Consider the following 19,019-nt stretch of genomic DNA (forward strand, 5'->3'; position numbering starts at 1 on the left):
AAGGCTATGGTTTAGTTAAAGCATGTCTGTCTAAATAACTGACTTTAAATATGGCGGTTTCCATATAATTCATTTACATTGATTCAAAGCATTTTTATTCCATTGAAGCTGATAATTGATAACCAAAACTGTATGCTTTCAATTAACATCCATCTGTGTTGTCAGCGGACATGTTTTGCCTGATTGGTGCTGTAGTCATTTTAGACACAGCTTTTTAAATTGGCATGCATTATTTAAATAGGCCTACTCATTACGCCTCAAATCAATTCAAATTCATTCAGTTCAAAATACACAGACAGTGCAGCCTGAAATAACAAATACCAAACACTTGTTGTCCGTGGAAACAGTTGGGGAAGACAAATTAAATGGTGCATAGACAAGCGTTAATGACACACGGCAAACAGTTATTAATGGGCGGACCTCTGCAACCAATTACCTTCCTCACGAATTTAACACAATTTAACGTAACCATGGACAACCAATAATGAGACAGGTTGGTCAGTGAAAAAAACAAATGCATTATTATAACATATTTTCTATGGAGAAGAGAATGTGTTTAATTGAAATCGTTTGGGCTTGCATTGAGGAAAAAAAATATGGCCAAATTTAAAAGGCAATGCTTATAACCATTTTCAAGAGGGGGTATTACACTTCTATAGGGTATTAACTGCTAACACGTATTAAAATGTTGTAGTTTAGTTTTTGATGCTCCAAGCCACCCCTCCCCCTTCCCCTCGCCATCACAGCATAATCAGTGTCCATAACTACAGCACATGCATAATTTGTGAAGCTGTAGTGTATTTTTTTGTGTTCAAAGTGCGAAATTAAAAATACAAAGGACAATGCGATAAATGTATCCCATAGTATAATCAGTATCTGCTTCCTAGGTATTGAAAATGAATATGGACATGGACATAGTGGTTGTATAACAGAAGTGCACATGTAAAATACAGTGTGCGGCTGTATAATTAGTGGATTAGGTTTAATGATCAGTAATAACTATGAAGTCAGAAAAGGGGGATTACATGCTGCACAGGCCTATGGTGTTGGCTTGTTTTAGTTTGTCTTCTGCCACGGGGAAAAGTAAAATTATCCTCCCCCTCTGAACTCATTCATTCTTTCAGCTCATTTGTGCTGCTGTGGGTTGTAATATCTCAAAGATGTTGTATGGTTTGCAGGCTGTCTCCGACTTGAATCAATACGAAATTAGATTATACTGACTTTATGGAATGTAATGAGGAGAAATGAAGAAATAATTCTTTGAAAATGCTGAAGCTGTACATAAAATTGAAAAAGTAAATGCATTTTGTTTTCTTCCACCCTTTTTGAATGATGGTGGAAATTAAATGGACTGTAGACCTCTCAATTAAAGCAAAGTATAGTACTGAGATTAGAAATGACTGGATCTTGATCCCAATTAAAATTCAATTAATTGGACAGCCCTACTTGATTGAGAACTAGAAGTGAAATATACAAATAGTTGTTTTTGTGAATAGTGGTTATTGTGCAGCCTTGGGACCTTAAGTGCAGTTTTGGGTTAGATGAATGGTCAGATACTTGGAGATAATTACAGACTCTAGTTCCTGGAAAAGCTCATTGTTCTGGTATGATTCTGGTGCTATGAAAACTAAAAATGGACTGTGATGATTATCAGCTTCAATTCTAAAAGTGTAGTCAGAGTGTGGATGTTACTAAGGAAACCTATGGAAGCTATAACAAGTGAAAATTCACTGTAACTAAAAATGTAACAATTAACAATAAAAGCACTTCTGTTAAACCATAATACATGTCCAATACACATTACCAACAGATTAATGCAAAAACATTCAATAAAAAGTAAACTGTTAATCTTTTTTTCTATAATGACAAGTGACAAAAATGACACAGGCTAACAGATAGGCTGTGTTTCTTATATGACCCCAGGCTGTATGAATCTTAAAATGTGTATTGGTATTTGAACACTGTAACTTGGCACCTCCTTGGACCTTCTCTGACTGAGGCACCTGGTTGCTAGGCAGCCCTTTTCTGACGACTAGCTCTGAATTGAGCTTGATCTGCGTCATCAAGGATCTCTTCGTGTGGAATTAATTGCCTGGTAAAGGTCAAAAAGAGACTCTTAAATACACAATAATTTGTCAATTATACATATGAGGGGTTACATGCAGTACAACTTCGGAGCATGTTTGAGAGAGTGCGTCTTAGAATTCTGAACTGATTATTCCAGGAAGAACAAAGTAAGGCAAGCACCCGCATGCACCCACACGGAGACAGCATTGTTAGCACACTACCATTCAAATAAAGGTTCAGCAGCGTGAAGGCAAAAAGGCACAGACCAAAGCATTTAGCTGTGTAACTCTTTCACATTATTACAAAAACAGAGGAAGTGGGAAGATACCTCTTTAATGTCTAATATACTGTGCATTGGCAAAAACACATCATACCCAATTTCCTGTACCAGATAGACTGCCATGTTTCAGGTCAGCCATTGCTGCTACAATGACAGAAACGCTCAAATCGATGTGCCTCATCAGTAGGCCAGGCACTTCTCTCAAACACCTCTGCTTACAGCGGGACCATACATATACTGCCAGTGTTACTATTCAGACTCTGATTGGTCTGTCCATCAAACAGACAGGAAGCAAAAAAAAAAACAGCTCGTCAGCAAATCAATACAAGTATTGCATTTTCTATCTTCTTAAAATCATAGTCTGACTCAGCTGTCACATGGATCCTAAAATGAGATATAAAGCATCAGCCGCAGGCCTACCTTCAGTAGATGTTTTGGCTGCTTTCTCTGACAGTAAGAATCTCATGATACAAAATTTTTCTACCGAAAACTTTAGTTTGGCTTTTGTTCTCCTTTTTCACTATAGCACTCAGGACTCAGGGCTTCTCCTGCAGAGTGGTCTAAATAAAGGCTTGTTTTTCTAATACAGGTCCCCTGTGAATCACAGCTTATGGCATTTTTAATAACTTAAGCCTTTTGAATTTCCTCAACCTCTGGCTGGGTCTGTGTGTTTACATGCATTTTTATGCCCCTGACGTGGGGAAATCCCCTTCCATCCGAAAAGCACAGCTCTTAATCATGTCTCAACAGTCAAAGTTCAAATGCAGTCTGTAATCAGTCATAAAAACTCAAGCCAATTGCATTACATTACACTACACTACACTACACTCACTCAAGGATAGAAAATGTAGTGGACTGTAAAAAAAAAACATTGTATTTGCCCATAAGTTTTCAGTCCTGAAAATATCCAAATCCTGCCGAATGCGTCAACCATCTTTGGGATATGAGAATGTCGCCTCTTGGAAGACGCGACTTCACCCACGCAACTTGCTAATCAGGTTTCCAGAGAGCTCCACAAATGCCATGAGGGCTCAGCTGAGTTTACACAGAAACAAATGAGATTCAACCTTTGCCAGAGGCAGATCAATCCCTGCACAGGACACGACATGGATGACGTCCAGCTCCACAGGCAGACCACTAATCAGCTAAACCTTTGTTGTCTACTAGCCCATTTGGCCTCTGTTTTAGTCATTCCTCTCAACTCTTATTATTGTGAATTTAATTTGTACAGAAATTCTGAAAAGAGATTATTTTGTTTTAATGAACTCATTAAATAATTTTTGGTAAAAATAAAGATTTTGGCCAAATACATTTTTCTCTTAATTCAAGAGATCTGAAAACCAAGGAAGACTTTAGGTACTACATTTACTAAGAGACTTATAACAAAAATACATTAAAAAAAATTGAAACTTTATTTTGGGGAAAAAAGCCAAAGCCTGGTAACAGTATGTACATCAAGCCATGAGCAGTAGAATCAAAAAAAGCTTTACAAAGAAAACCTTTGTCAAACAGCTGCAGAAGCTTTGGAAAAGAGGTCAAACCCGACGTCTGCTACTCAGAGGTCTCTGATTACAACACAAAGTTCCTCCAGTCTGCGGCCTGCTGGTAACTATATGAATGTGAATATGAGATCATAGCACTGAATATGTCAAGTGCATTTTAAAGCATTAAGATGTATTCATGCGATAGCTGTCAATCACTTTGGACAGCATGAAGGTGGCATCTATTTTTATATACTGAAATTTAACGTAAGAGCATGGTCATTGTCAGCACCTCCGATGGATAATTGCACATCACAAGCTTCAGAATTTTCTTCATTTGTACCAAAATTACTACACAATGCTGCCAAATCCTACATGTATCATCAATTAAGAAAATAAACTTGCAGGAGTAAGTAAGTATAGAGAAAAGGGTGCATACTAATGGTGATGAAAATAAGGTTTGAATAGCTAAATTTATCTTGAAAATAAGTGATAAACGATGGATAAGCATGCACAAATCACTTCAAGTACAACTTCAAGTGAGTAAATGCTGAGGGGAAACAACTATAAATCAGAAAAGTCAATTTTGCATAATAGGTCTGCTTTAACATTTTGATTTAATAATGCTACTGTCCTCATTATACAACTTGTCACTTGGCATGTGTTTCAGTATCTGTTTGGATTAACGATTATTAAAATAATCGTTGACTAATTTAATTGTCAATTATTATCACAATTATTATAATAAACCGCTGCAGTCCTACTATTGTGCATTGGTTGTTTTTAATTACTGTTGCCTTTCTATTTTCCCAGTGCACCCAGGGCATTCTCCTCTGACCTCATCAATAATTGAGGTGCCAACAGAATTGCTGGTAATTTGCTAGTGATATTTGTTTTTGGACAAGTGTAAAGCATGTGGGGGACAGAGTACTGAGAAAAGACCATGCCCATTCCTGAATTTCCCAAAAAGTTAAGTGTAAATGATTCATAGACATTAAAGAAGACCTATTGTGCTTGTGTCTGCCACATAGTTATGATCTATGACACTTGTGGATCATTATGTTATCATTTTCACATTTCAAAATAGGCTGATGTCGCCATAAACATCATCACAACAAAGAGTCAGCACCTCCGATGCACAGCTGTAGATCACACTGGCAAGCATCATTTGCACCAAAATGACTATGCAACGCAGCAGGCTCCTACATGTATCACTCAATGACTCATTAAGAAAATTAATTTGGAAAACATAATAAGTACAGTGAAATGGGCATGTACCAGGGGATGGCAATATGGCAAATATGGCGTCTTGAAATTAAGCGATTAGCGATTGCTCAAATATGCACAAATCACTCCAAATACAACTCTGAGAGCGCAAATGGTGAGGGGAAACAAGTTCAACATGTTTAAAACCTATAAACAAGTTATTTTTGCGTATTAGGTCTGCTTTAAAAAATATTGTGTATTTTAGGGAATCAACAAGCCCGGTAACAACATATGCACAGATATGAAGGGAGTGGACCATAAGTGGCTGCTTGTAGCCAGATGTGTGCTTTGAGTTAATGAGCGTCCCTGCTCCCTCACACTTGAATGCAGTATCCATGTTAGGAGCTCGAGCCTTTGCAAAAACGCATACTTGTACTTGTTTTTGAGCACATCGAAATAGAAGCACTCATTCACTCCTTTATCGTCTTCATCAAAACAGGAAGTCACTAAAGGGTCATTGTTCCAACAAGGACAAATATGGTGCAATGCTTCCTATGATTATACCTCTGTATATATTTAATGAATAGGAAAATTGCCGTAAGTGTTTTTTGTTTATTTTTTTACTGTCCCAAACTAATCGTTGTAAGTTTTTTCATCTTCAGTCAACTAATTTTACAGCTTTTTACCGACACTATACTTAAACTCAAAAACTGCAAAAAATACCATATTATCAAATTTTTTTCGACTCTCCACCACATTCAGCATACTGCCATTTGTACCAAGGTAATTTTAATGGTACCTATAGATTCTTCCAACTGAGGCAATAATACTGGAGATGTCACACTTGGGGCTAGACATTCAGAATTCCATGTTAAAAATTAATACCAGGATTGCAGAGAAAAGCGATGTTCTTAGGGACAAATTATTAATCAGATCACATCGTTTCAGTATTAAGGTATTGTATTGGTAACATTAGTAGCACATGAGAATAAAACGTATAAATAAACATATGTTTAGTATAATATCTATATTTTCATTGTTCATCAGGTTGTAGTGTGGTTAGTGTGATACAACAAAGTAACTCATCTGAGGTTTAGTCAAAGGTGATTCTAAAAATAATGTGAAAATAGAAAAAGACAGAAATGAGATTTTAGAGCTGTGGTGCTCAGTGAATAGGGTGTACCTACTGGGAGATAATGCCTCCATTTCTGTCAGGGTGTTCAGCTTGGGCTTTTTCTTCTTTTTATGAACCGAGTCCCTCTGCTGAAAGGTTACACGGAGGTCGCTAACCTGAGGACTGCAAATGTTACAGGTGATTGAAGGGCTGCTGTTCGCCGGGGGATGTCTGTCTATACCTAATGAGACAGCTAGACTGTGGTAATCGTTATGATGTGCAAAAAAAATAAAATAAAAATCAGACTTATTTTAATATTTAGAGTAAGAAAACAACTTACAGAGTTCAGAAGATGTCAGAGGCAAAGTGTATTCCTTTCTCCAAATCTGCGTTCCAAAGATGTAGAGCGTGCAACCAGCTATAATCCTTTATTTCCCAGTACAAACGTTAAACTGCAAAACATAAAAAGATGCACGTTTTAGTGAAGCTAAATATTATTAGATTAAATTACAATTACATTTGCACACATATAGGGATATCTGAGGACAAGCCATGAAGCACCGTGGAACCATGAAGCATTGGAAGGGAGGCTGATTTGTTAACTCACATTGTTATGTTAAGGAGGAGAGAAAGGATACATTGAAGTCAAAGTCACGATAACACAAGATGTTATGGAACATTACCATAAAACAGAGATGGTCATTAAACATTTATATCATGTGGGCTGCTCTGAGGATCAGTGGAAAAATTAGTTACCAAAAATAGTCTCTCACAGTATTTTCCATTGCAAGACAATCCGATAGCTAGCTCTTTTCTTCAGTATAATCAATGAACTGGACATCATCAGTGGCAGTAATAAAAACAGTGGGTGGAAACAGCAACATATGCTAGACCTAGCCTCTGTAATCTTGTCCTATATAGAGACACAGGAGCACATCTGTTCTTAAGTCATTACTACATTGACTGACCCCTCATTCACAATGTAAAAGGAAATTAGAAATCCAGATGCCAGGACAAAAAAACGATCTAAAAAAAGGGTATTGCAATAGTTCACAGTGGTCCCCAGAGACAGAGCACAAGATGATATTACAGACTGCATTTGATAGCCTACTATTTTAAGACTACATCAAGTGTGATTTGGATATGAGCTACAATGCAATATCTGAAATGATTCACAGGCCTGTAATCCTGGTTTGCATCATCCAATAAAATAATAAAACAGAAACGTAATATTACACAAATATTACTGTCACAAGATGTTCGTTCTCATATTGTGATCCAGTTTCATTGTTGGTAGTCCATTCATTTCCTGTTTAGTTTTTGAGTTTTTCGTCCTTTAGTCCTGATTAAGTTTTGGAATAGCCCTGGTTTAGACCTAGTGTAGATGAGTCCTCATTTGACCGTCTTGATTATTACCTCCGTCAAGGAGGTTATGTTTTTGCTGGCGTTTGTCTGTTTGTTTGTTTGTTTGTTTGTCTGTTAGCAACATAACTCAAAAAGTTATGGACCGATTTTGATGAAATTTTCAGGATTTGTTGGAAATGTGAAAAGGAAGAACTGATTTCATTTTGGGGGTGATCCGGAAGAAATCCTGGATTCTGGATCACTTTGAAATTTTAGTTAACATTGTGGTAAATGGGGCCAAAAATTTTGTTTCTCAATATCTCGGTTAATTATTGACCAAACCCCATGAAATTTGACACAGGGATGGACAATGGGATCCTCTTTCATATTCCAAATTGAAAGATACGAGACAAATATTTATGGAAAACACAATTAATATGAGGGGGACTGTAGTCCTTGGCGGAGGTCTGCCCTCTCTGAGTGCTTTTCTAGTTTAGCATGGTTTTGTACTCAACTAATTTTGTACTGGTTAAGCCTGGTCCAGGTCTGGTCCAGTTCTAGTTTTCCAATTTTCACATATTGTGTGTTAACCCCTGACAGTGGTAGGTGGTTACTCTTTCCACCGTCTTTCTCTTCTCCCTCAGTACAAACACAAATGGTCAGCAAATTCACATGACTATAAATACCTTTAACTTCTGTCATCTACGTACTGTTAATCTGAGGTGTTAATTAATCAGACGAGGGTTAAAAAGCAGAAAAAAGGAGGTCACCATCTGTTTTGGTTACCCAGCATGCCAAGAGCCGTGCGGGGGACCTGTGGGACCGCCTAGAGCTGCAAGTTGCATCACTGCCTACATGTGTCAATGTGAAGTCCCATTGGTGTGCTAAGAGACCTGCTTAACTCAACAACTTGTCAAGCATTTGGGTATAAAATCACACTTAGATGACTGGTATTACTCCACTGAGGAAACCATTCAAAACATAACAAGATATCCATTTGACAAGAAACCAGCCTTATTTGCCATATGCAGACATATGCAGACATATGTTTTGCCAGGGAGCTTTAAGGGGAGCTAACAAGCCTGAAAAAGGCAGGAATAGGGTTTTGAAGGTTCAAGCAGAGTGACAGTATAGCACAGAAAGAAGCAATCATAATAAAGGAAACAGTGGAAAAGGTCATCGCGAGGATGGATCTGACCTATTTGCTACAACCACTTGTGAATTGAAAAGGTAAAGAGTGCTACAGTGCTGACAGCAGCAATATCTATCACTCTGATTCAAAAGGACTGGCTTTGATTTGACTTCAGGTGAGGGCTACACGGTTTGGGGAGTATTAACATTAGATTTGTGATAGAAGTTTCAAAAAGAAAGATTTAGAGTTCAGAGTGCACAAAGTAAACAATTCCAGGAGCATTACCTCTGAGAGAGCGCTGAAATGTGAACTGTTAAAAATATACAAGAATCCCATGAATTTAAGGAGGGGTCTAAACTACTGGGTAAAGACAGGGTATTTTGTTCTTAGCAGAGGACATACTATGAAATATTTATTAATAATTGCACCAACTTGCAATTTTGAGTTGATTGAGGCAGTTATACCATGGACCATCTTTTTATTTAGCTTTTGATATGTCATTTTAGAGAATGTCACTTGGCTTAAAACATTAATCACACATGAATTGCAATTTGAATGGTTGCAAATGGCAAAACACTATTTTTAGGTGATATAATGTCCTCAACAAAAACCAAAACAAAATATCAAAAGTCTTCTTAAGCCTATTACATAAAACCTGCTGACCTGGTTGATTAGACCTCTGTAGCTGTTCATTATTCAGTATTTTCCAAATGTTCATGCTCTTGGATGTGTTAAATTGTGTGTTGTGAGCCACTTAATTTAAAAACATTAAACTGCAAATGTAATCGCTTTCAAAACTGAGAGAAAATGAAAACAAAAAAAAATTATAAAAAGCCATAGAAAGACAGTGAACAAAGGGCAACTATCTTCTCTTACAGATTTCAGTGGTTTCTTTTCGACACTCAGCATCATTTTAACCTTCCTCTGCTTTCTTTTAATCCAACACTAGCCCTCTTTTGTAGACATAATCACTGCCATCTCTGTATGCTCTCTTGCTGTTCAACAAAACAAAACAGTCTCAAATGCAAAAACCACAAGAGGACTGACAAGCCTTCATCGCTGCCCACTACACAACAATTTTATTCAAAAAGAAAGCTCCAAACTCACTGCCTGTCATTTGGGCACAACACAGAAGGGAGGTTTATTTCATGTTTCTTTGGCCAATTATGATCCTCTGCCCGCCCACAACGCTTGGATGAAATGTCAACTCCTGATCACAAGGCAATTAGATGTAAAAAACACCGTTACTGCTGCTAAGCGATGCATTGACAGAAACACCAACACCTCATTATTTTTGTTTATGTCCATGCAACAAAGAAGAAATGTACTTATTTAACATGTGTTTTGGTGAAAAGGGGCCAAGAATAACATTACAACCTTCCTTGAGTCAGCAGGAGAGCAGGGCAGGCCTAGACACAGCAAGAATTAAAGTTAACTCTGAAAGAACCCCAGAAATGACTAGCATCCATTTCTGCACTTTTCATTTGCATATTTGATTACAGTATTTTAAATCCTTTTCTATAAAAAGCACAATGGGAGACATCTTATTTTATAATTCATTGCATAGTCTCACTTGGAGTCCAATTATAACAAGGAGATAAAAGATCAGATAAAATAACAAGAAAGGAGATATGTTAGACAGTGCACTAATACATAATTAAATTCTATTGTTTCTGCAGATAACTGAATCGTGCATCAAAAAAGGAGGGGTAAATAGAGCACAAAGAAGCAAAACGAGCAGCTACCGACTACAAACTTGTGAAAATTTCGAATGTGACTAGCTTTCTACAGTCAAATAAGTCCACAACACATGTACTTGAGAGTTTTACTTAAACACGATTACATCAAACAAAAACAGCACTTTGCGTAAAAGCAGGTAGCGTGTAATGAACCAAGATTGGAGAAATTAACTTTGCCTCCTTGACTTGAAGTAAACCGATCCTAACACCACTGTGTACTTTTTCGCCTCATTTTGCTCAAATCAGAAGCAGATGTGAAAAGAAGACTCCCAAAGTATGCTAAATGTTAACTTATAAAGACGCTTGTAGTGACATATCTTCGCGGACAGTTCACGTTTCGCCAACTCTCCAAAAAAAATCCCCAAACAGCGCCAAATGGAGCATAAACAGAAACAAAGAAAAAACGAAAATAACTCACTATCTATGCTTTTGTTAAACTTACCGGGAGATGTAGTCCAGAGTTTGGCGGGTTTTCCGTCAGAAAGAAGCGGAGTGGACAGACTGGAGGCACATCGCAGCGCTGCGAGCTTTCACACAAGCCGCGGCAGATGCACACTCCAAGAAGGCGCCTGTTACCGTAATGTTCACCGAGCACATGGAGCGCACGGCTACCGTAATAAACAGGGATGAAGCGCGCAATAAAAACAGGCACAGTGAGTTGAGTTTTTTTTTTTTTTTTTCAGTTTGTTGATGATAAATGGTTGGCTTTTTCTAATTAGTTATTAATCTGAAATATTGACATTGAACCGTTTAAGGAATGCTATTAGTAATTTAGTTGAAAACCTATTAAATTCTTCTCGCCATCCACAGTCCTTTCCAAGTGAAGATTTAAGAAAAATCTAGAAAAAGAAAAATCTCTTTGAATGTCTTGTGTTTAAAAGTAAACTAAAGAAAGTACATAAATATTTTTGAATAAAAGTACTGGATGTTTTTATCATCATTAATGTGAGTGTGCTTGGATCTCCACAAACCTGACTCCACAAACCTAACCTTATAGGACTGACATGAAAATAGGCCTTCCACTATAATATTCCACAGTAAGGTATAAACATAACTATTTTGAATGGGAATGTTTGAAATTATGGTTTTAACTTCCACTTTTCATTCTCGACTCAACTCAGTTCTATAAAATAATACAGGTATTTTTTCAAAACAAAGTGGCTATTATTTTCAGTGTGTGCTGTAATCTGATATACAAAGTTGTATAAAACTGCTTTCCACCTTGCATCAAATTTCATCATTAATTCTCGCTCAAAGTTGCACAGTCACAGCCTCTTTTCACTTTTAGATTCAGAGGCTGAGAATGGCACCCAGGTTATTTGTTTTTAATTGCTTTTCTGGATGTATAAATATGCTCTTGCAGGTGCTAATAATTTCACCTTTTCAGCTCGGTGGAGAGGTGTTAGTGAAGGGACCGGGAGGATTTGCTGGCACAGGCAGAATGAAATATGTGGGAGGGGGCTAGCAGCAGGAAAAAGCAGCGCAGCTCAAAAATACCCCCATGCTTTCATCCTCAATTCGGACTAATAATAGCACACAGCATGGTACTAGATTGCATTAGTTGAGGTATTTGGAGTCATCTAAAGTATTTTAATCCAATTTAATCCAATTACAGAACATACAGAACAAAACTATTTGTTCTGTCTTACTATGCCTCTTTGTTTGAATGTAGAAGAGACAGGGGTGGGTGGACATATACACACAATACAATGATTCCCTTAGTGATAACAGTCTGTCGTAGGACCCACATTATAGTGATATCCTTCAAGGAATTAAAGAAACTTGTTATAAAGCAACAACTGGACATTAAAAGGTAAGCATTATACAGTTAGAGTTACTTTATTTGATTTTTTTTTTTATGTAAGAAAGCACAACATATAATCTTCACAATTTCAACAGGTACATTTATGGAAAAAGAAAGAAAAAAAAAAGTTAAAAACATTAAATCTTCAAAAAAGGAGTAGGAAGAAGCATATCTTATTTTAATCTTACACCCACAATTTGCAATATTTCATCTAGATAGATACTCAATATACAGTTAAGTACACAGTTATAGTGTCTCTTTGTAAACAAAAGAGAAATTAGGTGACAATAAATATTTATTCAAAAATACATTCCTTTAATGTTGCGCTGTGTCACTTTTCTTGTGATGTTCTGCTTGGCTCCTTCAAGATGCATTTTCTTTGCAGCAATTGTTCCATGGCATGGTATGTAATTAACCTTTTTTTTCTTTTTTGCCTGGCTCACAAAATCCATTCTTACTTGAACAGACTCGCCTGTTCCACTATTCTTATCTGTAACTTGGCCTGGGGGTGTCACCTGCTAGTTTCTGTGGACATATATATATTTATTGCCATTCTGTGGAACATTCTAGGCAAAGCAATAACATCTCCAGGGAGACAAGCAGGTGGCAGACCCAGCACTAGATAAGTTGCACGTGCACCTTTAAGTAATTAAAAATAAGTAAAAATGGGAGAATATTCATGTTATATTACATGGCGTTAGCTTACCCTACTTGGCCTTGCTTCTTTCAGCAAGCTGTCAGTAATAAACACAATTTCTACTAAGATGACCAAGATTTCTCATTCTTGATAGGCTTTTCCCCAAAAATACTCGATCAATAGCAGAACTACATTTAGATGATTACCATTTTTTACTTCTGATGCTATGGCTACTGTAAGACGTTGCTAAGTGACCACCAATCACAATTACCTTGACATAATTGCATGTCAGTCAAATGTGGCACTTTGCATGACCCCTTTTTACTCTAAAATAGATTGCATTAAGATCGGCCAGTGGAAAAATCTCTAATGCTTTAACGTACCACTGACAGCAAGTTTGAAAGGAAAGAACAGAAAAATAGAAAGATATAGATAGCCCTTGACAATAGTGAATATGAAATGAAGATGAGATTAGTTCTTATGCAACACAATAGAGCAGTATATGATCTGTGTTGCATTATTTCTTTAAGTGGTAACAGCCACTTTCAGTTGTAGTTGCCTAATTTATAATCAGTTCATACAAATTATAATTAAAACAGGATTAGATTGAGAAATTAAGTCCGAATCTTTAATAAATATATTTGTCCACAACAAGGCAATGTTACTTTGGCTCTTAAAGATGTATTGTGTAACTTTGGGTCCATCAAATGCTTTTCAGCATGAAGATGTTATTGCTTTCTCGGGAATGCCTTACAGTATGGTATCTTTATGCCAAACCAGACCAACTAACAGGTCAGATCTGTGGAGAGATGACTCCACTCACAGTCAGAATGCCTTTTTTTCTAGGTATTTTTGAGTTATAAAATCACCTATAGTAGAATAAATGTAAGATAGACCTGTTTAATGCCATACTGTGGAACATTCAAGGCAGAGCAATGACATATCTATAGAAACAAGCAAGTGATGGACCTCCAACCAACAAGTTACATAGTGCACCTTTAAAAGTAAATCTTCATAACAAATGTACATGTTACTGCTGTTGTGTCCAAGGGCAAGACACTTCCACTGTATGAATTTGGTCCAATGACGCAGATTGGCAACCTTTGTTCCATTAGTCTATCCCAAGTTTCCAGCATCGAGTATGCAGTGAATGAATAAGGCATTGTAAAGCACTCTGAGTACCTTGAAAGGCTCTATAAATCCAAGGCACCACTCTCAGATGGGGGCAGGCAGCTGTTTTTCCTGCATTGATTATATTGTGTTTTCATCATAAGAATTAACTAATTGTAATAATAATGTGTTATACTTTTGTAGCTCTTTTCCAGATGCTCAAAGTCAGTTTACAATTTTGTGCATTTTTCATTCATTCCATATTCGAAGGTGGTAAGCTACTATCAGAGTCACAGTTGCCATGGTGTGCAGACTAACTGAAGGGAGGCCCTGTCGGCTTCTCCAACCACCAATCACACGCTGCATTTACTGAGCAAGGCAGATGTCTTGCCAAAGTACACAATGACAGTTTGCAAAAGTACCACATGCTGTGCCCCCGTGGCACCTGGCAGTCTCCCATCCAAGCTTCCAGGATCAGGCCACTAAACTAAACTATAAGGAACATGTAAATCAATAAAATCATAATCAATAAAGACTCTCTCTCTCTATCTCTAACTATCTCACTCTCTCTCATTTGATCTTATCCTCGTCTCTATTAAAGAGGGGGTATTTTACTTCTGTTTTTACATATATTTTACTATGGGGTATTAACTGCTAACATATAACACATAACATCACTAGATCACAATGTTATCTTGTATTGTTTTGAAAATGCTAATCACCGAAAGCAGCATATTAACATGTTTTTAATAAGTTTCACCTCTGTTCTACTCTGTGTTCCCCCTCCATCCTCATCTCCACCTTCAGAGCGCTATCACAACATAATCAGCATGCATCCCGCTAAATGAACTACGGCACATCACATCAGGTTCATCAAATTGCTGTGTAAAGTTTTGCATCATGCTTCTGTATATTTATGGAGAATGGCTTTGTGGGCTGAGCACTGGACAGAACCTTACAACGAACCATAAGGAGGGTTGAATTAAGACCCGGGAGAGATCACTAAATTACTGACACAATGCATGGATGACATTTAAAACCTCATCAGGCATGTTTTTGATGATGGAATGCTATAACATGGTAGAAAGGTAAAATAATTTGATTCTTTAAACATTAAACATCTATAGAGTATTATAATACCACCTGAAGCTGAACAATAGTCAAGTGATTGCACAGTTTGCGTCCATATAGGTCTGGTTAAACTGCTGCATGAGAAAAAGTAACATTGGCGTACAGAACTAAACTTGGACAAGCAAGAGGGTTTGGGGCGTTAATTTTCTTCTTTTGTTTTGCAAATGAAAAAAGCATTGAACGCGTCTCCAGTTTTAGCCTGCAGACATAACAACAGAGAGTGGGTATGTAACTGGAGTGATGAAGAGGAGAATGGGGATAGGGCTGTTTTTCTTCACCCACACTCAAACCTGTCAAACAAATAACACTCCTGCTTTCAGCACCAGCACCAAGCAATCACTTTTTACCACCAAGATGCTCACCCTTATGTCACCCTAGGGCTCCTCAATATCATCACGCAGTTTATATGGCAATGTTTGATACAGTATACAATTTTTAATAGTTCTTAAATCAGTTGTTCACTCATAATCATTCAAATTGGATTTTCCAAAGACTGATGCTGATGTATGCAGCAAATTTATTGGTCAAACAGAAAAAAGGTGTGTATAAATATATTCAATTTCAATAAATGTCAAGGGGACATGGAACAAACTCAGTGAAGGGGGGTGTTCATTTACCATTATGCGATATAATGGCTTCACTTTCTCCTTGCACTAGAGTTCAAGGTCTACCTTTTTTCACTATAACGAGCTTTACTGAGACTTCATTATTCCAAATATGTGTCATCTTATGGTCCTGTTTCCAATGATATGACCAGAACATGTGATCCTTCAGGGTGATAATAATGAGACACAGGTGGGAGGTACAGTATATTGAAAATGTTGCCTCCTCATTTCAATTGTTGTTTTGGAATATTAAGTATATTGTCTATAATAAAAACTATTTTAAAAAGGCTACAAAAATTTGCTATGTATCATTACACATGGTGATAATATTGCACTTCTGTGTTTAATTTCTACAACATTTATGGTAAATGGTCATGGTAAATGGACCCATTTTTATATGATGCTTTTCCACCTTCAAGGCTCTCAAGGCGCTTTCATCAAGGAACCATTCACCCATTCACACATACATTCATACACCAGTGTACGCAGAAACTGGAAGCAAGGTGGGTGTCAAGCCAAAGGACACAATAGTAGTAAAGAGGGATTTTTCCACCTATTGTTGTATTGTGGGGGATTATTTCCACAATAAGGGTTAAACCAGCTTTAGCTATATAATGAAACTCTGCCTCCATGTGTCGTAGTAACTGTGTGGGTGGATGTATGTGATTATGTGGGTTTGCTATCAGAGCATTTACACACATCTTTGGTTAATCATTTTAGACAGAGTTCCAGAAATTCCTCTTTACACACCCTCATTCAATGAACATAAAATGTTTCCCTAAATCTGTGAGTTTATACCTCCAAGAATATTACTGCTCCATGTAATTTAGTGAATCAAGATGTTGTTTTGTAAATTAATACCAGTCACTGCCACCTGGGGAATGAGAGAAATCGATTGGGGTGATGTGACTTCAAGGAAATGCTCTGAGTTGATACTGTCAGCATCCAATAATGTCAGAAGATATGTGCAGCATGTGGAGGAGGCTGTAAGGTAAATACTTTCTTGCATCCTTCTGTCTTCATAATGTACCTGTGATGTCTATAATCTTAGGTAAAAGGTGGAAAAATCTAAGATCTGAACTGCTTGCCATATAATTATCTGTAAAATGGATACTGTTGGAAGCAAAAAACAATATTTCTTCATCCCATATTCATATTTTGTGAATATGTTGTAAAATGGTGGTGAGGATAGCAGTGGCAATAGTATAGCAGTTGCTCAGTTGGCAGAGTTTTTGCTCACTGATCTGAAGGTTGGTGGTTCGACTCTCACTCAAAACCTTAACATCATTGGTTGAGCAGTCAGATCTACTGACCCACAGGTTGATGGTTCAGCTTTCACAGATGAATGTTGTTGTTGTGCCCTTGGGCAAGACACTTAACCCCCTTGTGCCCAGTGTTGGTGAATGGGTGAGGAGTGAGTGGTTCCTTGATGTATAGCGCTTTCTGTGCCTTGAGGATGGAAAAGTGCTTATGTAAAAATGTGACCTCAAACCCACTGCATCAAAAAAAAATCCACACATCAGACTCACAACATGGGCTGGTGGTGGGCTCACTACTTGCTACTCCATGGAGATAGATAATTAAAGTTAGTACTTCACCAGATCTGCTTTTAGCATAACACTTTTCTACCTCAACTCAGAATGATCCAGTGCATGTCTTTAATTATCTATCTCCATGGAGTCATGCAGGAAGTTACAGTGTGTGTTTTGCACAGCATTAAATCTGGGTCACAGTATTAAAAAGTGAGAATTACAAAGGTCGTAGAGCATGTTTGTTGATTTGTTGACGTGAGCTGAAGCAAAGTGGACACATTAGTTAATAATTTTCAAGTACTTCCTATTCAGCATCACCACAGTAGTTTTAATCCAGCTAGATATTTATTTTAACAAAACTTCAATAAAAAAAAAAGGAAAGAAAAAAAAGATTTATTTTGATATGGAGAAGAACTGTATTCTACTTTGGGCATGTTATGTCAGTGAAAATGAAAAGTAAGTCAAATATGTTTACATGTGCAATAAGCCGATACTGTATATACTCAAGATATTGTAGCTATCATTCACTAAACTTGGAATTTAAGCCTGGACTGGGACTGAAACAGAAAGTCTATAATAAAACTAATCCAGCACCAAATCAGGATAATAGCAAAAATCTATTATTTTTTCATCCCATGTTCAACATTGTAAAAAAAAAAAAAAGTGAAAATAGTCCTGGTAATAGTAAAGCAACAGCTCAGTTGGTAGTGTTTGTTCACTGATCTGAAGGTTAGTGGCTCTAATCCTGCTGTCAAAAAAATAAATAAAAAAATCCTTACTGTTACCTGTCTTACCTTTTCGCAGATTAGACTCATAACTTGGTTTTGACACTACCTGCTTCTCTAATGGGTATAGGGAATCTAAGGTAATGTTTGCAATATGAATCAACAATCATTTTTTACGTTTTTAAATTCAATAGGTTTTTGCACCAAACAATCACCATACAAACGGCTAACATATAACACATTCAATTGCCACATGCCACTGTCCCTAGTATATGTATAGCTTAGTGCTCATCCATACATACATCAAAAGAGGAGGCTTGAATGTATGGCGCTAACCAGTCTCAGTTTGATGAATTGTTAATCACTTCATTAAAACCAGATTAATTCTAATTAATTCTGCTTTGAACTGCGGAGAGGTGCTGCAGCAGAATCAGCTGACTGGCTCCTGGTCTCTCTCTCAGATGTAATCAGTCAAACTCTTCCTCGAGGTCCACTTCTTCTCAGTGTAGAAGCAGAGAATACATAGATCATTTCCTATGAGTTATTATGCCTGAAGAATAAATACATGACTATAGGGGTGTGTTGAATATTTTATGTGGTTTCATCATTTTTTTTAAAAATGACTAAGACATCTGTGCTTTTCATTGCATCACTTGGTATTGCAGATAAAGTAAACCGCAACGGGCACTGTAAGTACAAAAAATCTAATCTTTTAAATAATGTATAAGATGTTTCTAAAGGGGCAGATGCTGTTTATGTATTTATGATGGATATAAAACTACTACCTAGGAATTGTATAATGTAATTTCAAAATGGTTAAGTAATTAAATGAGTAAAATAGGATCTAGTTTATGAGTGGAGGGGATATTGGTGAAGCAGTGACAAATAAACCACTGGAAAACTGAAGTCATTATCATGCCATTATAAAATCAAAGATGTTGTTTTGGAGATATGCAAAACTATTGAGCAAGCCTATTTCAGATTTGTAAAATCAGTTTAATCTAATCAGAGGTTGTTGGAGGAGAACCATACAGAAACAACTGTCTGGATTAACAGAGACATTGTTCAAAATCAGGTGGTGAGGTGTTGCATGGTATACTGTACGATATGTG

General features: G+C 37.0%; 1 protein-coding gene across 4 annotated transcripts in view; it reads right to left on the reverse strand.

The window, feature by feature from the left end:
* LOC110169340 (tumor protein p53-inducible protein 11) overlaps nucleotides 1–10,935 on the reverse strand; it is a 32,815-nt gene extending 21,880 nt beyond the window's left edge. The window contains exons 1-3 of one of the 4 annotated variants that reach the window (XM_055155952.1): nucleotides 10,806–10,935; nucleotides 6,489–6,600; nucleotides 6,222–6,324 (exon numbers count right to left, since the gene is read on the reverse strand). In XM_055155952.1, the coding sequence (XP_055011927.1) occupies nucleotides 6,222–6,240 (19 nt within the window). In that variant the 5' untranslated portion in view covers nucleotides 6,241–6,324; nucleotides 6,489–6,600; nucleotides 10,806–10,935. Of the gene's footprint in view, nucleotides 1–6,221; nucleotides 6,390–6,488; nucleotides 6,601–10,805 lie in introns of all 4 variants that reach the window. The other 3 variants (XM_020934863.2, XM_055155951.1, XM_020934864.2) reach the window with 3 other exon arrangements.
* Between the last annotated feature and the right edge of the window lie 8,084 nt (nucleotides 10,936–19,019).

The sequence above is a fragment of the Boleophthalmus pectinirostris genome, unplaced genomic scaffold, assembly GCF_026225935.1.
Source record: "Boleophthalmus pectinirostris isolate CB_2022bp ecotype Guang Dong unplaced genomic scaffold, ASM2622593v1 HiC_scaffold_2, whole genome shotgun sequence".
Taxonomy (NCBI): domain Eukaryota; kingdom Metazoa; phylum Chordata; class Actinopteri; order Gobiiformes; family Gobiidae; genus Boleophthalmus; species Boleophthalmus pectinirostris.